Here is a 27785-nt window from a genome sequence, read left to right as displayed (position 1 = left end):
CTGTGGCAATGCTTGCAATATTCAATAAAATAGGCTCTCAGGGTCCGCCCTGACAGACGCCTAGCTACACCTGCCTCTCTCGTCTCCCGTGATTTTTCATTTCTACATCTGGTGACCCGACGTGCCAGATCCCTTGCGCAGCTGAGCAGTCAGCCAGCCTCATACTTCACTCGACTGGAGAAGTCTTAGCCGGCTACACCGTGAGTATGGGGGGAGAGCTTACAAAGTCCCAGAAAGTGCATGCTATTGAACTGCTTCATTTAGTCAGACAGAGAGGTGCAAGTGCTCATGTTTCTTTAAAGGAAATTGAACGTTTGTTATGTGAGATTGCATTTCAATGCCCCTGGTACCCTGAGGCAGGCTCCTTGGGGGTAGAGGCTTGGCAAAAGATTGGAAAAACTTTTTTTGCAGAACCCAGGGCTCCTATCCACTGTCTGCTAACTTGGCAGAAATGTGCAGATGCCGTGGCAAAATTTGGACCTCAGGCGTCCCAGGCGTCTCCCTCGGCCCCTGCATCTCTGTCTGTTGGAGACAACCCCCCTCCTTATCCTAAGCTTTTGCCTCCTGCACAATCCTGCCAATCCCTCCCTCCTTTGCCTGCTTCCAACCCATCCACACCCCTTCCCCCCCTCCTGCATCTGCTCATACAGGAGCTATGCCTCAGCCCACCCCCATCCCCCCTTCCCTCCCTCCTGTGTTTCCTTTGCCTGCATCCGCTTCTTCAGAAGCTGTGTCTCAGCCAACATCCACTTCCCCCCTCTTTCTTCCCCCCCCCACTTTCTTCCCTCCCTCCTTCCACCCCTCCCTTGCCTGCCTCAGCTCCTGCCTGTTTCACGGGAGCTGTCCGTGTTGCACTTTCCCAGGCAAGGCAGAAAGGGCTCCTATCCTTAGAAGAAGAGTCTGAGTGGGCTGGGGTGTTGCCATCTGCTTTCCCTATTTCTTATGCAAACCCAGGCACAGCACAACAACAGGTGCTATATGAAACCCTTTCTTATTCTGTAATGCGAGAATTAAGAAGGGCCATTGTTGATTCTGGATTAAAATCCATCTATGTAACAGGAATGTGTGCTGATATGATTAAAGCATGTGTGGATGCTGGAAGCCAGAGTCATGCGATGTCCTTGCTTGCCGGTGCCATCCAGGCTGGCAATAAGGCAACTGGTAACTGTTTCAACTGCAAGCGCCCAGGACATTTTGCAAAAGAATGCAGAGCCCCTGACGGGGGGGGGGGGCTAGCAAGGATGGCGCTGCCAACAAGGCTAGACCTTCCAAAAAATGCCCGAAATGTGGAATTGACTAATGATTGTGATGCTTTTGTCTCCTTTTTCAGTAGGTCTGAATATATCTCTTTAGTTGTTTCTCTCCTAGGAGTCCCTGGATTGGCTGTACGGAATCGTATGAACATTAATTGTTTAGCTTATTCTGCAGAAAAAAGCCCTGAATTTTACTTCGGAAGCTCTTCACCTTTTGAATAAAGAACAGAGTGAATTTCACTATGGACTTTTACAAAATCGTTCTGCTATCACTATTTGCTGATGCTTCATCATTATGGATGTGAATCATTATGGATTGCAAAATCTTACACACCACATTACACAAGACGTTGGTTTTTCGGGCCTAATCTCTTTCAATATGCCCTTGTCATTATATGCATCTTAATTTTGTTATGTTGCTTCCTTCAATGCGTTCCTGGCCTCATAAGCCTTTTCTCTCGGCTTCTCTCTCCCCCTCAACCACCTAATAAACTCCTTGCTGCCTACTTTGCGAAATGGCAACACCAACAGTAAACCTAAGGTGAGATGTGGACGGATTTATTTTGGGCATGCGTTGGCAAACCACGTATCCCGAAGTATTCTTGTCCCATCGATCCTGGACGAACTTATTTTGGGCATGCGTTGGCAAACCACGTATCCCGAAATATTTTTGTCCCATCGAGCCTGGCGAACTTATTTTGGGCATTTGTTGGCACACCACTAATCCTGAAATATTTTTGCCTTATTTACCCAGAATGCCTCGCAAACAAGAAAAGAAAGTGGGAGATAAAGGGAAGTCTTCTTTCTGCACATAACTTAGTCTCTTTCTGCACAAAACTGCTCCATTTTGGGGAAGCCTTGTTCCTCCTTTCTCTTGCTTTCTGAGAAGTTTTGCTTGTAGGTTTTTCCCTGCTTTTGCACACACTGTACGAACCTGCTCTTCACGCCTAGCTGAACCTGATTGTTATATTGTTACATGCTATGATCAATCACTAGTAACAGACATCCTAAGCTCATGGAAAACAAACTGTACCTGTTCTCCATGCCTAGCTGATCGTTATATTGTTTGTGCCAATTAATCCCTAGTTACAATTCAATTAGGAGGCTTCATGCCTGTCTAGTTCTAGCTCCGATTCTCAGCCTTCTCTCCATCAATGATAAATGATCACATGTAATCCCCACCTTTCACATGTAATTCCCGCCTTAGTACTTATGTTAACCAATCACAAGTTTCTGTGTGTATGTATCAACCAATCAGCCACAGGCCCACCTGTGGCAATGCTTGCAATATTCAATAAAATAGGCTCTCAGGGTCCGCCCTGACAGACGCCTAGCTACACCTGCCTCTCTCGTCTCCCGTGATTTTTCATTTCTACAGTCCAGACAGGGAATGCAGTGGGCAGAATTTCTGCCATTGATGCAGAGGCTTGTGTGAGTGGAAGGTCCCCCGATGGCAGTTGTGGTGCAGCTGGGTGAAAATGATTTGGTTTCCTCCGCTTGTTTTTCATTACGTGCCACAATACTGAGTGACTTGGGGGGTTGCTGGCCCTTGTGCCCACGGTTAAAATATTCTGGTCAAAATTGTTGCAACGGCGCATATGGTTGGGTAGTTGTTGCCCAGCTGCCACCGAAAGAGCCAGGAAGCGTATTAATTTGGCCGTAACAAAAAAAGGTGTTTGAATGGTGTTGGGATGCGATTTCCCATCCCGATATTACTTTCAGGCTGAGGCACTCTTTAGGGATGACGGGGTACATCTCAGTCCCTGTGGGAATGATGTTTGGTTGTGTGGGGTGGCGGCCAAGTTGAAGGAGTGGTTGGGTTTGTGAGTGGTTTCGCGGTGAGCTAAGGCTCAGTGGCGGTTAGGCATTGGTTAAAATTGGGTGGTGGAGGGGTAAGTGCCTACCCCTCCAATGGTGGTGCTGCCTAGGGAATTCCGTTAAAGGAATCCAGGGGCTTGCCATCCTTTTGTCCTAGTCCCTGGCATTGGACTTGGGCCGTGCAAGCCCCCGGGGTCATTAGGGTGAGAGATGAGGGACTGATGGCCAGCTTCATTTCTCCCCAATATGGTTCTCCCTGACTGGCTTCCGCTGGAATCCAGAAGTCAGTTCTGTCCCTGGGGCAAGGACAGCTAGTTCTAACCAATGCCTAAGCAACCACTCACGTGTGTGTATTTTAATAAAGTTGTGGCCAAATTCATGCCAAAAACCTTAAACAAAAATTGATGGGTTAAGTGTGAGTTATTGGAGTGGCTTGGGGACCTCGATGCGCAATAGGTTTAAAAACACAAGTGGCAACTTGAGGAGCACATCACTGAACAGGTGAAATTCTTTAAATATCTAGGTTTATACTTTTCAGTTGGAATAAATACTTTGTAAATACAATATGTTGGTTATTAATTCAGTCAACTCTCTATCAAGGTTCTGCTGGAATAAAGGGGATACACTGATTCCCCCAGCCTCAAAACCTGTTGTTGTTGTTGATAAATTAAATTTATAGACTGCACTATACCCACACATCTCAGGGCGTTTCACAAGATAAAATTAAAATATAAAAACACTATATATATACAGAAACAGACGAATAACACCCCCCGAAAAAACCCCCACATAAAAACAATTTAAAACATTTTTTAAAAAATAACAAAGGCAATTAAAAGAATGGCAGTTTAAAAGAAACAAAGTCAAAGTCAACCCACAAATCTGTTATGGTACACAAATATGGGGATCTCCTCAAAAGCTGAATCTGTAACAGAATAAATGCATTTGCACTATCTTTGAGCTTCCAAAGCTGCTCCTTTTGGAAGTTGTCAGCACTGGTAACTTGAATAAAATAGAGTGGGGTGGGCAGGAAAGCCTCATTCTGCATAATCAATCACACCGTATTTTGCGATAACTCAGATCCTTTGACTTCCCCCCATTCCCTCCCCTGGTTCTTTTGTATTATCTTATATTGTACATGTCTATAATTTCCATATCCTTAATTATTCCCAATTTTCAACATTTTCCTTAATATTACAAGTGGTGTGGGGTTTTTTTTTGGTAAAACCTGTTATTGTGTTAATTTCCTTACAATGCTTTTGTAAATATGCAATAAACATTTTTCATTCTTTTTAATATATTTGTTGTTTACTTGTTTTCTTAGTTTTCTAATTAATTTAGCCATTTCAGCATATGCCATTAATTTAAGTTGCCAATCTTTTTTGATTGTGACTTGTTCTTCTTTCCAGTGTTGGGCTATCTATGTCCGTGAGGCTGTTGTTGTGTACATAAACAGATTTTTGTATTCTTTCAGTATATCCATTCCTGTTATACCTATTAAGAAAGCTTCTGGTTTTTGGGTCAAATTTCTGTGATAAAGATGAATGTATTGTCTAAGTTGTTATTTTTGTTCCAAGTACTTCTTATCATTTAGAAGTTGAATTGTTTTAAGGAATGGCAAAAGGTATTATCTAAATTTATCTGGCAGGGGAGAAAACCCAGAATTAAGTTTAAATTATTAACAGATGTGAAAGAGAGAGTGGGTTTCTCCCTGCCAGATTTAAGTATCTATTTTGAAGCTGCAGCCTTTTGCTGGTTGAAAGAATGCATTTTATTGGAAGATACAGATGTTCTATATTTGGAAGGCTTCAATAATGTATTTGGTTGGCATGCATATTTATGGTATGACAAGATAAAAGCTCACAAAGGATTTAAAAATCATATAATTAGAAAATCTTTGTACAATGTTTGGATAAGATACAGGGATTTATTAGAAAGCAAAACACCCAGGTGGATATCACCATTGGAAGCTAAGACCCATAAAAGGTTGAATATGAAAGCCACGTAGTTAAAGTATAATAATACTTTGATGGAAGTAGGGGACCAGTTTAGATTAAAACCTTATGATCAGTTGAAAGATAAAGTAGATGATTGGTTCCATGACATCCAGATAAATGAAGTGTTTAAAATGGATAAGAAAATTGGTTTTCAAACAGAGAAATCCAAACTGGAAACGGAATTCCTAGATACAAAAACAAAAAAACCTATCTAAGATGTATCATTTATTGCTGGAATGGCATACGAAAGATGAACAAGTGAAATCTGTAATGATTGAATGGGCCAGGGATGTGGGGCACAATATCATGATGGTGGATTGGGAGAAATTGTGTAAAAAGGGAATCAAATTTACAGCTTGTAATGTATTAAGAGAAAATTTGATGAAAATGATGTACAGATGGTACTTGACACCAGTGAAGTTAGCAAAAATGTATCATACTCATGATAATAAATGCTGGAAATGTAGAGAAAAAGAAGGAACCTTTTACCACATGTGGTGGACATACCCCAAGATAAAAGACTTCTGGGAAAGAATTTATAATGAATTGAAAAAAGTGTTGAAAAACACATTTATTTAAAAACTAGAAGCCTTTTTACTTGGTATAGTGGGGGGTGAAATCCCCAAAAAGGATGTTACTTTTTTCTGTATGCCACAACAGCTGTGAGAATATTGTTAGTGAAGAACTGGCAGAAACAAGGTTTACCAACTATCGAAGAATGGCAGATGAAGATGATGGACTATATGGAACTTGCTGAACTGACTGGGAGACTCCGAGACCAGAGAGAAGAAACGGTGGAAGAAGACTGGAAGAAGTTTAAGAAATATTTGAAAAAATATGTTAATATTTAAACCTTAGAATAGCTTTGGAAGTGGATATAGGCTGTAGGGTTAGAAGTAGAAGATAGGGTATTTTAAAATAGTATTATTTGTAAGTGATAAAATGTGAAGTTATTTTAAGTGTGATTTAAAAAGAAATTATGATATATGTAAACTGCTAAAGATGAGCTAAAATGAAAATCAGATTGGTGGGACTTGGGGAAGCCCACTTAAAAATGTTTAGAAAAATAAGGATATGACAAGAATTTGCTCGTATTGTTTGTTTTCTGTTGTTGTTCATTTGTGAGCATTTGTGAATTATTATTTTTTTGAAAAAACAAAAACGCTGTTTATAGGGAGGTGTGCGTGTAAGGCTGGATCCAGGGACATGAAAACAAGATTCTGTTTGTGTTATTAAAACACAAATATTCTATTTGTGTTATAAAATGAATAACAATTTTTTTGAAAGAAAGTAAGAAAGAAAGCTTCCAGTTATTAAACAAATGTTATTTTAAACTTTTTTTTCAATTCATTATAGATCATTTCCCCAAAACATTTTATAAACTTACATTGCCTCCACATATGGTAAAAAATATTCCCTGCTTTTTTAAACTTCCAACACTTATTTTCTTTTCTTTTGTAAATTTTTGATAGTTTAACCAGAGTTAAATACCATCTGTACATCATTTTCATATAACTCTCCTTAAGTGCCATAAATTTTATATCATTTTCCCATAAACTTTCCCAATCTGTCATCTGTATATTATGTCCCACATCTTTTGCCTCTCAGTGTTTTTTTCTAGAAAAAGAGGGGTTGGAGCTCACCATAAACATCTTCTTGTTCTGTTAGAATGGCAATGGCACCCACATTAGAGGGGCCAGAGCTGAGCTCCAGTGAACTCTGGCTGAAAAAATGCCCTGTTAAATTCTTCAGAGGTGAAACCTCTTATCTAACAAATTGTCTGATTACAATAATGATTTTAGTTGTGCAATGTATATTATTTTCTTTTTATCCAATTTTATGTATTTTATATTTGTATTCCCTTCAGCTAAATCAATAAATAATAATTGCATTTGTATCCAAAAGAAACAGATCCGAGAACCAGCATTTTATTTTTCATAACCATTTATTTTGCATTATAATGATCATAATAAAACTTAACTATTTTTTAATGATACACTACAGAGTTCGTTGTATTTAGAATCCACAATCCCCACATTCTGACCCCCTTTTCTCTGCTCTTGTTTCTCTTTACCTCCACCAAAAGCAAGCAAGCAAGAAACAGAGATCCCGAGTCCTAGATTTCACCACTAGGCCTCCAATTCCCCCTCATTGCCATGGATTTTGGAATACACGAGGAGGTCTACATTGTCCAATTTACCCTTCCTGTTCAGGCTGGTGTGAGATTTGTGAAGCGTTATAACAGCTTTCTTCATAAACTGAAAGAATAAACCTCCTAATTCAAATAAAAACTCTTCCATTTTTCCGGATGGCACAGAAATTTGCTGTTGCACAACCTTGAAAAGTGAAATAGTTGGGGAAAAAGGTATCTGGAAAAAAGGAAAGAAGTGTTGACTTTAGTCCTTTACTAAGGGAACAGGAGATGGTGCCTGAGATGGTGAATGAGAATTTTAACACGTTAGTTATAAAAAGTGTATATTTAAGAAATCTGAAAACTATAATTTCATCAGAACATGAAAATACAAAATTTTCAACATTAGGAATTCAGGTAAAAAAAAATTACTGAGATGTAAACAAAAATGGCATTATACTCAAGGGAGTCACAAGACATGAAGGTTAGTAATAAACAGGTTATCTTTATAAAATATAATGAAATTAGAGGTTCTGAAAACTGCCCTAATTAACTATGTTAACAAAATCAAATTCTTGTGGTCAGGTGATTTGCATTAAAATGCAAGGAATTCTATCCCTGCCATCTCCTGGCCCTGTTAAAAGACACATGCTGTGGCCACACAACAATATTTGAAAACAACACTCCCTTCCTTGTTTGTGAGCCTTGAGTGTATGATCCTGGCATGAGTCAACAGTGTGATGCAGCCACATAAAAAGCTGGAGTTGAACTCCATTGTCTCTCAGGACGGTTGGATGCCAACTGAGGCTCCCTCATTGTCCCAAACTATGACCTAAGCAACCAAAGAAACCTCCTTTTATTTTACCATATCTATTTTCATGTTAAACACATCTAACATGAAGTCGGAGGAAGGGGGGGGGGTCCCAAGAGCAGATCAGGAACTCCTATCAGAATTCTTACTCAGCCCTCAAAAGTGAAACTAGCAAAGCCCAGGCTGCAAAGGGCAGGAGAAGGATGGGGGGGGGGAAATGTAGGGCAGAGGCAGCTCAAATGGCCTGGACTCTGCCTCTTCCTTCCTGGGGCAAATCAGCCCAAATACACCTCCCCTGTTTGTTCATTCCCAATTCCCTCTTCTTTTCAGGAAGGAAGGGTGTAGTAAATTTGGTCCCTCTCCAAAGAGCATTATTCCTCAAAAACGCTGTTGATAGGGAGGTGTGCATGTAAGGCTGGATCCAGGCACATGAATACAGTGATTCAGTTCAATGTGTTATGAAATCCCAAAGCAGAAAGATAGGACTCTAAATCGACATCTGGTGTCACAGTGTAATAATGCATATAAAGCAATTTATCTTTTTTCCGAATGTAGTTAAATTATAACTGCTAAATTTTGAAGCAGCTTTTAGGAGCATACAGAGCACCTACAGGTAGAAGAGAGTGGAAATTCTGTTGCACAACTATAAATCCTTGCACTAATGGTCTGAGTTAGCCAGATACTGCTCATGGTCACAGAATTTAAGGAAATTTAATTACATTTCTTTTACATAATAAATATGCTTTTTGAGAAAGAGGCACACATTTTGTCCTACACTGCATCCCAGTGGTGGAAAGATCCAGATGCAACTGGGGTGGAACAATGAATGCACTTTCCTTTTTTGTTCAGGAGGGTATTTAATATAAACATCAGAATCTGAATCCTGCTTCTAGACAAGCAAGTGGCATTATGAAAGTTAAAGGGCAAAGTCCAGGCAGGCAAACAATAAGGAAGAGTGAAGAGTGGAGCCAGTAAGAGATATGATCCCTTTCACTTTTCCAGCAAAGTCCAATGGAAAAAGAGAGGAAGGAAGGGAGAGAAGGAGATCAGGACAGAGTCTGCGTGACCCAGCCGATGACTAGGCCTTTTCACCTGACTGAATAGCAATGTTACCTTTCTTAAAAGCTCCTCTAAAATCAACATATTGGGTCTCATTCTCAAGGCAGTTTATGGTTGTCTCACTTTTACAGTTTTCCCTTCCTTTGGAGAAGCAGGATGGGCACTGCAGACCATTTTCAGCCAGCATGTTGCGATCAGGAACTTCCAAGATCAAATGTATAGTGAGCATCTTAATTACAATTCATGCCATTGATTATGGTGTAGCCTCTATGAAAATATAGCCTCTCAGTTCCCCATTTTTGTACAGAGATTCTGTCTCTCTTCCGCTCTTCAGCAATGAGCTATTTGAGTGTTTCTGTGAACTGCCCTGAGACACCCAGGTACAGGGTGGTACATAAATTTAATAAATTCAATAAATAAATTTCGGAGAATGCTGTAAGGTAGGATCTTATCTTTGCACCATTTTAACTGCTGGCCAAGGTAGTGCTTGCCAATTAAAAGACAGAGAAGAACTAGCTGAAGGGTGATTCAGGAGGACACTTGGATAAGATAGGTGGGTTGTAAGGTCCATGTTTGAAACAGCCAATGGAAAGTGGACTTGAAGGGACCATAAACTATTCAGGAGCTGTTCAGGAGCTTAGGTATCCAATTATATATATCTGCTCCTTCATGGTGCTGCTTCAAGGGACAGGAAGGAGAGGCCTGGCTGGAAAGGCAACCCATCCCTTCTCAGGCAGAGACAAAGCTGCCTAGTAGGTCCTCTTTTTCACAGTTTTCTCCTCATGCCTGCCTCTCCGTCCTGCCTTATTCTCCATACCTTGAGAGCCCCTAATAGTCCTGAGCTGCTCAACCCAACCTGTAGCCACCTGGGGCTGTCTCACCCCATTTGAACAAGGCACAGGTCCTCTGAGTAATGCTGATTGACTAAGGATCCAAGCCTTGGAGAAACCCAGTGCAGAGCGCTAACATGTTAATGATTCTACAATGATCCAGAAAATTACGGCTGAGTGTAGCATTGTTACACAGGTCAGTGTTGCAGCATTGCATCTTCATCTCAAAGTATTTACTATCCGCTGCAGTGAAGCTGTAATCGCCTGAGAAAAAGTATCTGGATGACAAACAAGTATTCTCAATTTGCACTTCAGGTTTAACTGTGGAAAAGAATTTTAAAGAACTATCAGGATCTGGGGGGAAATGCGGTCCACTGCTCCTAAAGCACATTCATTGTAACTGTTCCAATTTTCTGTGTTGCCTGAATCAGGACCTTTTCAAAGTAACAGTATGGAAAGTATTATTCAATCTAAAATGAGGTGCTGTTTATTTATTTAAATGTGTGTGCACTGCTGTATCGTAAAAGGAAAGAGATATGAAAATGTTTTTCAGTTATAATATATAAAAGATACAATAAGAACCAGTGAATTCTTAATGGAAAAGAAAGGTTTTCTGCAGGCATTTAAGTGTTCAGCTCTCAACCATAAGCAGTAGTCTCTTGCCTCCTTATTCCATAGAAGCAGCTTCTCTTTTAAGGTTCACAATTACCGTATTTTTCGCTCAATAAGACGCACCAGACCATAAGATGCACCTAGTTTTTGGAGGAGGAAAACAAGAAAAAAAATTTCTGAATCCCAGAAGCCAGAACAGCAAGAGGGATCGCTGCACAGCGAAAGCAGTGATCCCACTTGCTGTTCTGGCTTCTGTGATAGCTGTGCAGCCTGCATTTGCTGCATAAGACGCACACACATTTTCCCCTACTTTTTAGGAGGGAAAAAGTGAGTCTTATAGAGCAAAAAATACAGTAATTTGCAAAATGCATTAAATTTGGAATTTATGCAGAACTTCATTTTAGGTCAAATTTATTTCATGGAGAATCATGCCTATTTCTATACATCTGACAATACATCTGCCATACACTACACTCTCTCTTCTAGTCGATCCTAACAGTTTGCAGGTTCGGGGAATGCTTCCCTGAACTCCCATTGTTGAACACTTGGCAAGACACTTGCATTGCACCAACCTTACTACCCCCTTACTGCTCTCCCTCCAAGAATGTAGCAGTGATGTTGGAAGGGATGGTCAAGCAAGCACCATCCCACCCAGGATTGCCCCAAGGCATTTTGGCACTGAGGTGTACCACAAAATGGCACCTCCTCCCTCCTGGGTAGAAGGGATGGGTGAATCAGGAGCAAGCAAAGGGATCAAATCAACACTCAAGTGTGAAGCATGTTCATCTCTCTCCTGGTTCCTCAGCTTTATGCAGTTTTTATACATCTGTAAAAGGACTCTCAATTTTAATGTCATTTACGGCAAAGGGGATATTCAGCTTATATTCCAGGCTTCTTGTCCTAGTTTGATAACCAAAACTAAAGCGGAGTTCACTGGTTTGGGTCAATAGGTATTTCTGGTTGATTGAAATCAAGTTCTCCAAGCTTGGCGATCAGCAACCAAATTCAGCCACTGCTTGTGATAAGGTGATATTAGGTTTCCCATTTTCATATGCAAGCCATTAAATCCTTACTTCAGATGTTGTTGGACTGCATCTTCCATCATCCCTGACTTGTGGCCTGGCTAGCTGAAGCCGATGGGAGTTCTAATTCATCTTAACTGTAGTGTCACAGTTTCCTCACCTCACTTTTTTCATAGGTGAGTTCCTCCAGCATAGACTTCTATATGCTGATAGATCCATTAAAGTTCACCTATCTTAACCTGGGTCAAATCCAACAGCAAATGACAAAAAGACAGGTAAATCTTACCTATATTTGTACGCAGAACACTGGCAGAACAGGTATATATAACATTACTATTACAAGTTGTTTCTGCATTGCTGTTATCTGTCATTCCAGTCCTGTTAAACTTATATTTGCACGTCAGAGATGCCACTGAGGACAGGAGCAAAAGATTCATGAATTGTCATCATCATCATCATTATTTGGTTTTCCTGTTTGCTTAATGAGACACAGATGAGGAGGTGATAATATAATAAAACTTTAAAATAAAAAGTGTTCAATTTAATAAGCATTGTAATAGAAGATTATGAAATGAAATGAAATGAAATGAAATGAGTAAAACACTCATTAATTAAAACTCTTGTAGCCATTGTTCAGAACACTGGTTGAATTATTTCCAAGAAGTGGGGAGGTGTACCCTCCCTTCCCCACAGCCAACTTTCCCTCCCATCCAGACTCTCACTTAATGACAATTTCTTCCCACTGTTTGGTCACAAGCTTAGATCTGAGCACAATTAAACTATGGAATTTTCTACAAGAGGCACTGAATGCCACCTATTTCAATGACTTTTAAAGAGGATTCAATAAATTGATGGAGAATAAGACTACTAAGGCTACTAAGCATGATGGCTATGTACTACCTTCAATATCAAAAGTAGCATATTTCAAATAACAGCTGCTGGAACCCGCAGTAAGCCAGAGTGTCGCTGTGGCGTGGTCCCGATTGTGTGCTTCCTATAGTCATTGGGCTGGCCAGTGTCAGGACAGGATCCTCGACTAGGGATGAACCAATCTATCAATTTCACTTGCTGTCAATTTCTTATTTTTCTAATTCATTTATTCATCTGCAGCAACTTCCTCTAAGAAACTCAAGGTAGTGTACATGGTTTTCCCTTCCCTATTTTACCCTCAGAAGATTCCTGTGAGGTAGGTTAAGCTGAGGGAAAGTGCCTGGTCTAGGATCCCCCAGTGAGCTTCGTGGCTGAGTGAAGATTCGAACCCTAGCCTCCTGGATCCTTGTCCGACACTCAAATCACATTCAGCTCCCCACATTTCCACAATCAATGAGTAGTAGTGAATCTGGATCCTCACCAGTGGGTTGATGTGATCTGTTCCAAGGAGTAGACTTGAAGGTGTCTTTCTTTGTAAAATGTATTTAATTTCTTCCTGCTATGGCCATACTTTTTCTTCTTCCCTTTCCTTTCCAAAGCAACTTTTACTATTCTGTCCTGTTTTTAAGGCATATTTTCTCCACCTCTCCCACTAAAGAAGAGCTTATTCACCTTCTTAGCACTTTCCCTGCACTTTGACATCATGCCCAACATTTTCATCTGGAAATTTCTTCCCTTTGCAAATCCCCGCTCTGTTTCCCTACCCTCACACGCACAGAGGGAGGGAGGGAGGGAGGGAGGGAGGGAGGGAGAGAGAGAGAGAGAGAGAGAGAGAGATCCACATTTTGTGTGTATTGCTGAAATGCAGCTTCCATGTTAGAATGGGATATTTCATTATTTTTCTACGTGACATAATTTATCTGTATGACATCACAAGAAATAAACTCTTGACTTGACTCTCCCCTACTTTCTCTTGGTAACCCAGCAGTCCTTGCTCTCTATGGTGCTGATCTACACTGCTAACTCCCTTTCCCTCTCACGGAGCAAGTTTTCTTCAGATGTTCCCCATCTTACCTGCAGAAAGTGGGGCCAAGAGAAGGCATGCACTCAGGAGTGCCTTCAGCATTCTATAAAGATTAGGAGACTCAGAGCAGAGATGGATCAACAAGGGAATTGATGTAGGTAGAGGCTTACTTGGAGGAATTTATAGGCCATGGATTCATGTCACAGGGAACACTTGGGAACAAAAGTGAGGTCCAGGAATGGGAGTTGTTTTTTCACTATAAAGATAAAGAGGGAGATACTGAAATGCAAAGCTCATTAGTTATGATCTCATTAGTTGCTGATAGAAGCTTCTGATTACTTTTCTGAGATAGCTACTTTACAATTTAAATGGTGAAGGCAATTGAGAGCCAAATAGGCAAAGAGTGACTGGGGTGACACAGTTAGATGAGTGCCACACCCCAAAGGAAATTAAATTGGACTTAACCATCTAGGGGTCATTTACCTTTACCTGATACCCAAAGCTCACCTAACAAGAGGTGAGTCCTTTTCTCCCTATCCTTTCTCAGGAAGCCACATTTGGTGGCTGGCATTCGAGTGGGGGGGGCTGCTTCCATACAAGGGTTAGACAAAATCCTCACCTGCCCACATTTTCTGAATTTGTCCAGATTTGGTTTGCAGTTCCTCCAGAAGATTCACTTACCTGTCCTCCCTGCACGGCAGGCTTCCCAAAAAGCATTGGAGCCTAACAGATGATTTGCATACTGTGCACATGTGGTTTTCCCTACCTATGTGGTTCAGAGTTTTTCAGTAATAATTAATAAAGTGGCTCCAGTTGAATCTGATACAGTACGTTTTTGTCTCCTCTCTTTATGTCCAGTCTCCTAACGCAATGGGTGTAGAAGTACATCCACCTCTGGACTCTATAAAATCCACTTGTACCTTATGCACTTATTTTTCTGTTCTACAATCTGCTCCTCTGAGACTTTGTTGTTTCATGCAGTCAGGCTACTACAGCTCTGCAGCTGAAGTGGAATCTTACTGAGTTGGACGGAGCAATATACTAATCAAATTGCAATGAAAGCCTCAAGGTACAGCTCAGGTGACTGCTCAGCTGGCAAAGCTAGGCATAGCTCAGGACTGTTGAAAGGTGCCAGGGACACACTGGTATGCACTGAATGGAATACAATGACTCCAAGATAATTACTGAGAACTAATTAAATATTATGGAACTTTGCCCCTCCTTGTTCTAATTGTGTGAACACATTCTCTCGGCTAATGCAAATTGCAAACTTTTAGCAACAAAGGTAGAGCTGGAGAGCCAGGTCATGTTACTGGTCAAGGTGTATATTCCTCCCACCTCTACTGTCATAGCCAAGAACCATCAATGGGATGTCCTTGCACACATGCTCGAGAATTTGGACACCATTTGCCCCAATCTACCTATTGTTCTGACAGGGGATTTTAATGCCCTCCTAGGCCAAGGGAGGGAAGTATATACAAAAGCATCATTCTTGGAGTGGCTGTTCAGATGTCCATGGGTACAGGACTATCATGACAGGAGGGCGGAAGGTCACTCCCACTGGGCCCTTATGCCTCTTTCGCTGTCTGGCAGGCTAACAGCAGCTCTGGCTGTGCTCGTTTTGCTCTTCAAGATATGGCAACTCTAATAGGATGCAGTGATGGCCACCAGCTCAGATGACTTAAAAACAGGATTAGATGAATTCAGAGAGGGCATGTTTTCCCACAATGCCTATGTTCTACTTCCACTTTCAAAAAACATTTTGCCTTTGAATAATTGGTGCTGGGAATAGCTGATGGACAGAATATTGTCACAGTCTTGTCTAGCTTGCAGGCTTTCCACAAGGATCGGTTGGGATGCTGGACTAGATGGGTGATTGTCCTGATCCAGCTGCTCTTTCCACTGCTCTTGGACACAGAGTAATATCCTCATTTTCCGCTATAACACCAACCAAGGTATTTTTAACCATACACAGCACAGAAGGCACAGGGGACATTCATCACTAAGCTGTCTATCTTGGGGTGTCCTTCTCTTCGCTTCATTATTTATGTTAGGCCTACTGAGCAATGCAACTCCTTCCTTGATAGCCAAAGGTGCTTCTCAAGTTTCCACCCCATCCCTCACAAAAAATATATTTGGCTGGAAGGATTGGAGGTGGCATACGGATTTCAGCACACTCCTATGCACTGTTGATGGAAGTAGTAACCATTTATTTCAAAGGGATTACAATGCAATTCTATATCTGTCTTCCTTGATGTAAGTGTCACTGATTTCAATGGGTCTTACTCCCAGATAAGTCTGTATAGTTTTGTATTGCAACTTCTTCAAAGTATATTTTGGAGTTTTGGTTTCACTATCACCTCCTCCTCTGTGTCTCATTAAGCAAGCAACAAAACCAAATAATAATAATGGTAATGGTAATAATAATCTACGAAGTAATCTTCGTTTCCTCAGCATTATCTCTGAAGTACAGATATATCTATAACAGGACTCGACTGACATATACTGGCTATTGAAAAACACGTTCTGACTCCAAGGAAAATTCCTGTGAGGCCACTGTTCTGAGTACAAATATAAGTAAGATTTTCCTGACTTTTTGGCTTTTGTTGTTGGAGTAGATCCATGTTAATATATAGTTCTACTAGAATATAACATATGTTAACATAGTTCTACTAGGATTCTACTAGCATATAGAAGTCTATATGTCTATTCTGGGGCAACTCACCCATGAAAAAAGTGAGGTGAGGAAGCTGTGACACTTCAGCTGTAGATGAATTATAACTCCCATCAGCCTCAGCTAGCCGGGCCACCAGTCAGAGATGATGGGAGATCTAGTCCAACAACATCTGGAGGACCACAGCTTCCTAATCCTGAAGTAAGGGATGGCTTACATATGAAAATAGGAATCTAACATCACCTGATCACAACCAGTGACTGAATTTGGGGGCTGATATCCTAACTTGAACTTGATTTGCATTAACCAGAAATCCCTGCTGACCCAAATCAATGAACTCTAGTTTAGCTTTTGTAATCCGACTAGGACAATAAGCCTGGAATATAAACTGAATATCCCCTTTGCCAAAAATGACATTAAAATTGAGAATTATTTCACAGATCTATAAAAACTAGTCAAAAGCTGAGCAATCGGGATGGGAAAAGAAAGTGCTTCAAACGTTTATTGCTCCCTATTCACCCTCAAGTAATTTAGAAATAATTCTCAGACATGAAATGATGAGGAAGGAACCAACATAAAGGAAGCATTCCTGTTGGTCACCTCTTATAAAGGGTTTCAGTTACCCAGCTTGATTCAGAGTGGCTCCTCCACCCTGATGGTGTTTGGTTCCTACTTCAACCATTGGTTAAGGTTAATTTAATACCCTCACTTGTTCCTGATTCACCCACCCTTTCTACCCAGGAGGGTGTGGGTGCCATTTTGTGATTCGCCTCAGGAGCCAAAATGCCTTGGGGCAATCCTGGGTGGGATGGTGGTGCTCATTTGATCATCTGTTCCAACATCCTTAGAGGGAGAGGGGCAAGGAGGCAGTAACGTTGGTGCAATGCAAGTGTCATACGTTGGGGAACAGGAGTTCAGAGAATCATTTCCCCTACCTGCAAACTGTTGTTATCGACTGGCAGAGAGAGTGCAGTGTATGGCAGATTTATTGTCAGATGTATAGAAGAAGCCATGAATCTTCGTGCTACAAACTTGACCTGAAATGAAGTTCTTCATATATTCCATTTCAAAATTTAATAATACTTTTCATGTTGTTAGTTTGAAAAGGTCCTGCAAAATTGGAATGAATGTGCCTTAGGAGCAATAGACCTGCATATTTTTTCCATATCTAGATATTTGTTTCAAATTCTTTTTCATAGTGAAACACAAAGTGCAACTTTCGATTAAATGCTCGTCATCCAGCCCTTGTTACTCAGGCAATTAGAGCTTCACTGCAGCAGATGGTAAATTCTATGAGATGAAGAGGCACTGTTGCAACACTGAACTGTGTAACAATGCAACTCTTAGGCGTAAGTTTCTGCATCATTTTAGAATCCTTAACATGTTAGGGCTAGGCACTTTGTTTGGCCAAGGCCTGGATCCTTAGTCAATCAGCAGTACTCAAAGTACATGTCCCTCATTCAAATGGGGTGAGACAGTTTCAGATGGCTACAGGTTGTGTTAAGCAGCTCAAGAATACTAGGCGCTCTCAAGGGATGAAGAGTCAAGCAGGACGGAGAGGCAGGCATGAGGAGAAACTGTGAAAAAGAGGGACCTACTTGGCAGCTACGTCTCTGCCTGAGAAGGGATGGGTTGCCTTTCCAACCAGGCTTCTCTCCTGAATCTGTCCTAGCGTCAATCCTGAAACCAGACTGGGTCTAGATCATCTTTTCATCCAATAATACTTGCAAATGTACCACCAAAAATGTAAGGCCCTAGGGAGAATTACAATAATATAACATACAGATACAAAACATATTCCATCAGCCATAAGTGTTTTTAATGCAAAATCTGTTTCCCAACTTCTCTAGGCTTCTAAAGTCTGGTACAATGGTTTATATCCTAAGTTAGATGGGTTCCAGGCAAAGGTTCTTCAGTCCTTATTACAGGTCGCAAATTGTGTCCCAAATTCAATTCTATTTTTGGATACAGTGAAAGCCCACTTTCCACCAAAGCATGGTGGGCTGTCTTGAGATACTGGCTTAAGATCTCAGTATTTGGCGTGGGGAAAGGATTACTTCTACATTTAACCAAAGAAGAGTTTATCAGCCCATGGCTGAAAACTATGGCCAGAAAAGCCACCTTGATTGGACTGTCACCATTCCTTTTATATCAACTGGGCTACGATACCACCCTTGTATCCCTGAGGCAAAGGCTTTGGGACATCTCACATAGCAACCTGGGATCCAGATCTTATGTAATCTGTGGCCCCATTGCAGCTGGAATCTAATATGGGCATGACTTTCAGTTCTCCTCATATCTTACAAACTCGTCTGTACACACCTATCAGTGTTTATTTACCAAACTAGATTAAATGTATTTCCATCGGAAGTTCTAAATGGTAGACTGAGAGGCATCCCCTATCAGAATAGGCTTTGTTTATGTTCTCAGGACGTTGATTGTATGAAGCATATCGTACTGCACTGTGGGCAGTACGAGCAAGCAAGGGATCAACTGATCAAACCCTTACTGGCAAACTTGCCGGGAAAATCAAAAGCCTCCCATTTTAAATACCTTCTGGAAGACAGGTCAAATGATATTACGCTGGCCGTGGCAAAGTTTCTTTCGGAGGTTGTAAGAAGCAAAGATCATCATGCTCTAGACGAAACAAAATGACTGCCTCGATCTCTTTCATCCGGTTGTTTGGTTCTTTTAACTGTATCTTGTTTTGTAATTGTTTTGTGGGTCTATGGACCTCTGTAAAGATATTTGATTCAATAAAACCATTAACATGCTCACTATACTTCTGCTTTTGTCAGTTCCTGATCGCAACATGCTGGCTGAAGATGGTCTGCAGTGCCCATTCTGCTTCTCCAAAGGAACCAAAAATTGTAAAAGTGAGAAGACCATCTGCTGCCTTGAGAATGAGATCCAGTGTGTTGATTTTGAAGGAGATCTTTGTATAGGTAACATTGCTACTCAGACAGGGGAGAAAAGCCTAGTCATCAGATGCGTCCTCCCTCTTTCTTTCCCTTGCATGTTGCTGAAAAGTGAGAGGGACCACATCTCTCACTGGCCCCACTCTGCACCCTCCCTTAGTGTTTTGCCTGCCTGCTCTGTGTCCTTTAACTCTCGTAATGTCACTTGCTTGCCCAGAAGGAGGATTCAGAGCAAGAATTGTATATAAAATACCATTCTGAACAAAATAAAGAGTACATTCATTGCTTCACCCCAGTTGCATTTGGATCTCTCCACCGCTGGGATGTAGTCTTAGACAAAATGTGTCCCTCTTTCTCAAAAAGCATATTTATTATGTAAAACGAATGCAAAAAATTTCCTTCAATTCTTTGACAATGAATGTATCTGGCTAACTCAGACAATTAGTGCAAGAATTTACAGTTGTGCATGAAAATTTCCGTTCTCTTCTGTCTGTAGGTGCTCTGTATCATCCTAAAAGCTGCTCCAAATATTTAGCTGTCATACTTTAACTTCATTCATAAAAAGATAAATTGCTTTATATGCATTATAACACTGTGACACCAGATGGCAATGAGGAGGACTATTTGTCGCCATTGGGATTTCACAATACATTTAAATGAATTGCTTTTTTGAGGTGTCTAGATCCAGCCTTAGATGCATACCTCCCTATCAAATTGGTTTTGAGGAATATTTTTTTCTTTTTTCTTCAAGATGCTTTATTGATCATAAAAAACTGTACAACAGAGATCATCCATACATGTTGTAAACAAAATATGAATAAACAAGTAAACAGTTCTTCCGTCTTTGCTTGATATTTATTTTGTACTTCGTTTTGTAGTTAAATTTAACTTGACTTCCAGTCTTCCTATTATGTTCTCAAATTTAATTCTTTAGGTAGGCACATTTACTTTATTTTCCATTTGTTGTTTGGCTTACTTTAGATTGGTCAAATTGTCTTCCTTAGAACACAGAAACCCAGTCAAAACCTGTCAATGGATTAATGGCAATACTCTTTAACATAGGTTCTATAAATATCCCATTCTTTGATTTTTTTTGTCTGTAATGTCTTGCAGCCTCACTGATAGTCTTGCTAGTTCAACGTATTTCCTTAATTTATTTTGCCAGTCTGATTTAGTTGGGATATGTTCTCCATTTTGCAACTAAAATTCTGGCAGCAACTGTAGCATACATAAATATTATCCTGTATTATTATTTTTGGGGGTATTTTTTTTTTTGGAATTTCAGCTCCAATATTTTCTAGTAGGAAGCCTTCAGGCTTTTTTTGGAAGGAGCATTTAAAGATTTTCTTTAATTTGTTGTACATTATACTCCAGAACAGTTTGATCTTTTTGCAGTTCCACCACATATAGATCCATGTATCTTCAGTCCTATTCCTATCAACATAGTTTTGAGGATCAATGATATTTTGAGAGGGGCAAATATGCCAAACCCTTCCTTCCTGAAAAGAAGAGGGGATTTGGAATGAACAGATGAGGGACATATCGGCTGATTTGCCCCAGGAGGGAAGAGGCAGAGTCCAGGCCATTCGTGTCTTGACTCTACTTTGGGTATGATGGCAATTCTGAATGATATCTGAGTTACTTTTTTATCTGAACCTCTATGACTGGAGTCACTGGGGTCACAGAGCTATAAAAGCTTTTCCCCATTTGGTATTTGTGATGCTGGTTACATAGTGAGGGTGTTGAATGTGTAGTTTGGCATATCAAGGTGAAGGATGGTCCCACCCATGAGGCAAGGTGAGGCAACCATCGTAGGCAGCTAGTTCCAATTGTCATGAAGTTTGCAGATAAAGCAAATCTGCTGAACATCTGTAAATAATGTTTATGTGTTTCACCCAGCCATGCATGTGTGTGTGTTGAGCCAATGGAAGTGAAGAAATCAGCTGAGGTATAAGGCGATAAGGTTGAGGCAGAAAGTAAAAAACGTGCATGTGGGGGGAAAGGACAATGCTATTCCAAATGGGACTGAAGATGGCAGTGCACACGGGGGAGGCCTGAGCAGCCGATGAGGGTTTCCCCTCAAGGATGCTACCCGAGCCCTCAAGAACAGCCCCGACTTCCTCATTTTTAAAAATACTGTAATATTTTTATTTATTATTTTTATTTAAAAACAAACAAAAACCCTTTGTTTTGGGGAGTCTGCAGCAGACCCAGAAGTAGTGTGTTTTAAATTGAGCGGTGACAAGAAATGTAAAACGAGATGTTTGACTGAAGGGACGTGGGTTGCTGCTGCTGCTGCTGCTGCTTGCCCAATGGGAGCGAGGGAGGTAACTGGTTTGCAGTTCCTTCAAGTGATGGACGTAAGGCCAACTTAAAGCCAAATATACTTCTCACAAAGTAGGCTTGCCCAGTCACAAAAGGTTTCGAAACCTTAGGTTACATTTTCCACATATAATCTGTTTCTCCCGCTATGTGATTCATAGATGGTTCTTAAATTATAATTTATAAATGGCCCCACTTAAATTCCCTTATATTTTAGTCTTGCCTCATTATTTCCAGTTTCCTAATGCAATTGGTATTCTTTGGTGTTGTGTCTAACTTGGTTGGAAAGAGCAAATATTTTTATCATCTTCCAGACCCCAGAAAATGGTCTGCTGAGGTGGAAAAGCCAGACATAGCTCAGGGGTATTGTCAGATGTCAGGGACAAAGAGATATTCACTGAATACTGTACAACGACTCTAAAGTGATTACCAAAAGCTGAGGGAATCATTTTATGCAACTTCATTCCTCCTTGTTCCAGTTGCATCACATGGCTGGGAAGGAGTGAAGATGGGTTGAGTCATCTGCTTGACTTCAGCCACATTGTCTTGAAATGAACCAAGCTGGCTGTTCGCACATTTTTCAAATCCCACCTTCAGTAATATGCCCTAAATTTCTCCATTTACCAGAAACTATTCATATTTTCTGGTACCTTATCCTTTTTTTAAAAAAATAATGCATGTTTTCTTGGTTTTCTTAGATGTATAACAACATACCACTAAGCAGCTACACATATTCAAAATATGCCTTTCACCCTGCAATCTTGCCAGCTACCACATAGATATTCCTCTTTTTTGTTTTCTACAAAATTCTCCTACATTATTCCATCAGGGTTGTATGCAAGTATCCATTCAGAGTGTGATCATATTCTCCAACTAACGCATCATGGCATCCAGATTTGTAGTGATTCTGCTGATAGCACAGTATTTGGATGCTTTTAGCTAGGATAAGAACTAAATGATCATAGAATAGCATAAAAGGCACCTGTTCTTTCTTTCCTTTTTGCATTATGGTTTATTTTCTGAGTTATGGTCAGTCTGTGGACATTTTTATACTTTAGTTTTATTCCCCCAACTTGTGAGTTCCTCTACATTTGGACAACCAATAATCTCTCTGCAGCAAACAAATATATTGAGATATTTATTTTCTTAAAAGATTTGTTCAACCCTTTAAAAAGTGAAAGAAAACCCTCTAAAGAGTGAAAGGAAACACAACTGTGTGGTAAGAACCATTTGTCCCCATATAATACTTAACATTTCGAATATATATTTCACCCAGTAGAGGACAGTGGCCCCCTCATTTTGGTTTGGTGCTCTTTTTTTCATTTTGTGCGTGAAGAAGGCTTCACTTGGTCTACTCACAGTCTCCCATATAATGGGGAGTTCCTGAGTTCAAGCCCAGGAACTCCCCATTATATGAATCCGTTCAAACCACATTCAGTCTGTCTCTGAGGGTCATAGCAATTATATGCCTTATGGTAGAGACATATGTCTTCCTTTATAGAAGTCAGTCCTGTATTTGATGAATTGTCAGAATTGTCAGAGAGTCCTTGATTTGAAAGCTTTGAAAGTTTTAAAGATCAAGAACAATAAGAAGAGAGAGTAGCGGTTTTCAATTAGCCGTTAGATTCAGGAGAGCTACTTCCGGGTTGGCACCTCCAGCAATGGCAGAGCTCCTCCAATCGGGAGGAACTTGCTCCGTGAAAAGCAGGGTCTGACCGCCACGGCGAAGGTGGAGACCCATAGAAATCACAGGCGGGAGAAGCCTGTGAACCTGGGATTCGGCTGGCACCCTTTGCGCCTCCCCTACTCGCGGGGAAACCCTGTTTTGGGGGATCCGGAGCGATGTGGGGTGAGCAGCGTGGTGCTTTGAATCGACCGCTTCTTTCACGGAGTGAAGCCGCATTGCTGTTGACGGAGAGCGCTGACTTTTTCCTGTGGACAATTGGATTTTAAATGACTACCCATGAGTAGAACGGAGAATTGGATCTTGAAACACTTTAATTTGGCGCCGAAGTGGGAAGGCTCTAAACAGGAAGTCTGCCTCCCATTTTGTAAATAGATTAAAGCAAAGATGTTACAAGCTAAAGTCTTTGAAAGCTTTTGATAAAGGATTAAATTCCCACCGGACAAAAATATATAACCCATCTTAGAAGCAGGAGAAGAGGGGGGAAGTTTTGGATCTAGTGTGCCTGCAGAAGAGAGTGAAAATCAAATTCCCACTGCTCTGAACCTATAAAAGGGCTGCCAGATGACGTTCGGGGAATGTTTATTGACAGAACGGATTTGACAGCTATCTAAAATAAGAAAGGCACTGTTTCCATTGTCCTCTTCTGCGTTTAAAAATGGAGGAAAAAGTAACCAAAAATTGAAACTATTGTTATTTGCTTGAGTCATGCTTGAAAGAATTCATACAAACGGAGACTGTTTCCCTCTAGAGGGAGCATGTGAAACTGTTACAGGAGTGCAACAGGGAGATCTCCAGCTGCAAGATAAGATTCTGAAAACTAGAGTCTGACCTTGGATTATTCAAAATGTTGATAGGAGAAGCTATTGTGACTGTATTATACAAGATAAACTACTCACTGGAGCCAGTGTGGTGTAGTGGTTAAGAGCGGTAGTCTCGTAATCTGGGGAACCGGGTTCGCGTCTCCGCTCCTCCACATGCAGCTGCTGGGTGACCTTGGGCCAGTCACACTTCTTTGAAGTCTCTCAGCCCTGCTCACCTCACAGAGTGTTTGTTGTGGGGGAGGAAGGGAAAGGAGAATGTTAGCCGCTTTGAGACTCCTTAAAGGGAGTGAAAGGCGGGATATCAAATCCAAACTCCTCCTCCATAAAAAGACAGATGATACGATCTCTAAAATTGACAACTTGGAACAGAACGTGATTAATCTGAGTCAAAAAGTGAGTGTCAACACAGAAAGAATTCAGGATGATGTGAAAATGATGGAGAAAAAGGAGAAAGCTGATGATGTGAAACCAAAAGTAGTACAAGCAGGATCCTTAATTTCTCAGAAGCAAATTGAGGATTATAAATTGAGGTCTTTCATGACTGAATCTAGCAAAAGTCAAATTTTGAGGCTAGGATCCCGGCTTGGATTGAAGGAGGAAAATTGGAAAGAACCCTCTATTCAGGGATTGACTGACTTTTGGGACATAGACTTGAGTTTGGAGGAGCTTGAAGTTCTGGGGGTCGCTAGAATTGGAGGAATCTTGAAATACATTCTGAAAACCTCTATGGACTTTATTTTTAACTTTGGAAATTTGGCTGAACTGTCCAGAAAGAACAAAAGTATTGCTAGGCTGGAGTTTTCCTGAGATTTGCTCCTGAGCATCAAAGAATATGAAGAAGACCTGCAGAAGGGACTTGGAAGAGATTTAAGAGCCTCAGATATAAGAACACCAGGTTGATGGATTATATGGAACTGACGGAAAGGACTGGCAGAATCCGAAGCCAGGGAGAGGAGATAGTGGAAAATTACTGGAAAATTTAAAGTGTTTATTTAGAAATTTTGTTAAAGTAATGACTATTAGAAAAATGGTGGAATGATATTTTATGGATTTAGCAGAAATGCTATAAGAAGTTGGGTGTATATAAGTAAATTAACTTTAATGGGAAATAAGGTTAAAGAATATGTTATTTATAATATGACAGAAAATAAAGATGGAAAGGATTTGCTGAAACAAGTACTAGAAGTGGGATACAAGAAGGAGGGTGGGAGGAAGTCGAGGAAACAAGGGAATGAAGGACAGAGTATGGAAAAGGAGGGATGTTTTTAAATTGTTTTTGTCTTGCTTTGTTTATGTGCTTAGTTTAATGGGTTTAGGGTGGGTTTGTATTGTTTATATATTGTATTGTATTGTTTTTGTTTTTGTTTTTTGTTTTTTGTTTTTTGTCTTTTCTCTCTTCTACTTTTTTGTAACTTTAAAAAGCAATCACTATTATTTTAAAAAAATAGATTCAGGAGAGCTAAGGGGGCAGAGCACAGGGTGGCTATCTAAAGAACTTTTAACTGAGTTAAGATTAAAAAAGGATGTGTACAAAAAATGGAAAAGGGGGGAAACCACCAAAGAGGAATTCAAACAAATAGCCAGCACGTGTAGACACAAAGTCAGAAAAGCTAAAGCACAGAATGAACTCAGGCTTGCTAGAGAGGTTAAAAGCAACAAAAAAGGCTTTTATGGGTATGTTCGTAGCAAAAGGAAGAACAAAGAAACAGTGGGGTCACTCAGAGGAGAAGATGGTGAAATGCAAACAGGGGACACAGAAAGGGCTGAACTCCTCAATGCCTTCTTTGCCTCAGTCTTCTCCGATAAAGAAAACAATGCCCGACCTGAAGAATTTGGAGCAAATGATTCAGCAGAGGAAACACAGCCCAGAATAACTAAGGAGATAGTACAAGAATACTTGGCTAATTTAGATGTATTCAAGTCTCCAGGGCCAGATGAACTGCATCCAAGAGTATTAAAAGAACTGGCAGATGTGATCTCAGAACCACTGGCAGTCATCTTTGAGAATTCCTGGAGAACAGGCGAAGTCCCGGCAGACTGGAGGAGGGCAAATGTTGTCCCTATTTTCAAAAAGGGGAAAAGAGAGGACCCAAATAATTACCGCCCAGTCAGTCTGACATCAATCCCAGGGAAGATTCTGGAGCAGATCATTAAGCAAACAGTCTGTGAGCACCTAGAAAGGAATGCTGTGATCACCAATAGTCAGCATGGATTTCTGACTAATTGCATGGATTTCAGACTAACCTGATCTCGTTTTTTGACAGAATTACAAGCCTGGTAGATGAAGGGAACGCAGTGGATGTAGCCTACCTTGATTTCAGCAAGGCATTTGACAAGGTGCCCCATGATATTCTTGTAAAGAAGCTGGTAAAATGCGGTCTTGATTATGCTACCCCTCAGTGGATTTGTAACTGGCTGACTGACCGAACCCAAAGGGTGCTCATCAATGGTTCCTCTTCATCCTGGAGAAGAGTGACTAGTGGGGTGCCACAGGGTTCTGTCTTGGGCCCGGTCTTATTCAACATCTTTATCAACGACTTGGATGATGGACTCAAGGGCATCCTGATCAAATTTGCAGATGACACCAAACTGGGAGGAGTGGCTAACACCCCAGAGGACAGGATCACACTTCAAAACGACCTTGACAGATTAGAGAACTGGGCCAAAACAAACAAGATGAATTTTAACAGGGAGAAATGTAGAGTATTGCACTTGGGCAAAAAAAAATGAGAGGCACAAATACAAGATGGGTGACACCTGGCTTGAGAGCAGTACATGTGCAAAGGATCTAGGAGTCTTGGTTGACCACAAACTTGACATGAGCCAACAGTGTGACGAGGCAGCTAAAAAAGCCAATGCAATTCTGGGCCTCATCAATAGGAGTATAGCATCTAGATCAAGGGAAGTAATAGTGCCACTGTATTCTGCTCTGGTCAGACCTCACCTGGAGTACTGTGTCCAGTTCTGGGCACCACAGTTCAAGAAGGACACCGACAAACTGGAACGTGTCCAGAGGAGGGCAACCAAAATGGTCAAAGGCCTGGAAACGATGCCTTATGAGGAACGGCTAAGGGAGCTGGGCATGTTTAGCCTGGAGAAGAGGAGGTTAAGGGGTGATATGATAGCCATGTTCAAATATATAAAAGGATGTCACATAGAGGAGGGAGAAAGGTTGTTTTCTGCTGCTCCAGAGAAGCGGACACGGAGCAATGGATCCAAACTACAAGAAAGAAGATTCCACCTAAACATTAGGAAGAACTTCCTGACAGTAAGAGCTGTTCGACAGTGGAATTTGCTGCCAAGGAGTGTGGTGGAGTCTCCTGCTTTGGAGGTCTTTAAGCAGAGGCTTGACAACCATATGTCAGGAGTGCTCTGATGGTGTTTCCTGCTTGGCAGGGGGTTGGACTCGATGGTCCTTGTGGTCTCTTCCAACTCTATGATTCTATGATTCTATGACTCGTAATCTGGTGAACCGGGTTCAATTCCTTGCTCCTCCACATGCAGCTGCTGGGTGACCTTGGGCCAGTCACACTTCTTTGAAGTCTCTCAGCCCCACTCACCTCACAAAGTGTTTGTTGTGGGGGAGGAAGGGAAAAGAGAATGTTAGCCGCTTTGAGACTCCTTCGGGTAGTGATAAAGTGGGATATCAAATCCAAACAGCTCTTAATGTCAGAAAGTTTTTGTGTTGTTTAGTCGGAATTTCCTTTCTCAACTTGAAGCCATTGGTTTGGGTCCTACCTTCGAGAGCAGGAGAAAACAAATTTGCTCCATCTTTCATGTGACCACCCTAAAACGTTGACTTTCTACAGCTGGATCTTCCAATCAATACCTGTTATACGACAGAGGAATTTGCATTTGGGTGTTTTTTGTGGTACTACATAAATTTAGCTGTAGAGAGAAGTAGGCTTGAACAAAATACTATGCCAATTCTCATAT

General features: G+C 41.0%; 1 protein-coding gene across 1 annotated transcript; it reads right to left on the bottom strand.

The window, feature by feature from the left end:
- Positions 1–7072: 7072 nt before the first annotated feature.
- On the bottom strand, positions 7073–14418 carry LOC308591220 (phospholipase A2 inhibitor and Ly6/PLAUR domain-containing protein-like). The gene is made up of 6 exons (XM_081201782.1): positions 14109–14418; positions 13478–13683; positions 11820–11945; positions 10071–10220; positions 9124–9270; positions 7073–7437 (listed from the first exon to the last, which is right to left on the bottom strand). Exons 2-6 carry the CDS (start codon positions 13527–13529, stop codon positions 7349–7351), a joined length of 564 nt encoding a protein of 187 aa, XP_081057908.1. The 5' UTR covers positions 13530–13683; positions 14109–14418; the 3' UTR covers positions 7073–7348.
- Positions 14419–27785: the final 13367 nt, after the last annotated feature.

Source organism: Podarcis bocagei, assembly GCF_964188305.1.
Source record: "Podarcis bocagei genome assembly, chromosome: 7".
Classification (NCBI taxonomy): Eukaryota; Metazoa; Chordata; class Lepidosauria; order Squamata; family Lacertidae; genus Podarcis; species Podarcis bocagei.
This window is presented reverse-complemented; position numbering and strand designations above follow the sequence as displayed.

Bases quoted from the DNA above. Each gene is read 5' to 3' on its own strand.
- LOC308591220 (XM_081201782.1), bottom strand. From the start codon at position 13,529: ATGCTGAAGGCACTCCTGAGTGCATGCCTTCTCTTGGCCCCACTTTCT. The intron at 10,221-11,819 runs GTAAGATTTACC...TCTTTTCCACAG, and splicing joins TGTTCTGCGTACAAATATAG to TTAAACCTGAAGTGCAAATT. The intron at 9,271-10,070 runs GTAATTTTCTGG...TGATCTTGGAAG, and splicing joins TAACAATGCTACACTCAGCC to TTCCTGATCGCAACATGCTG.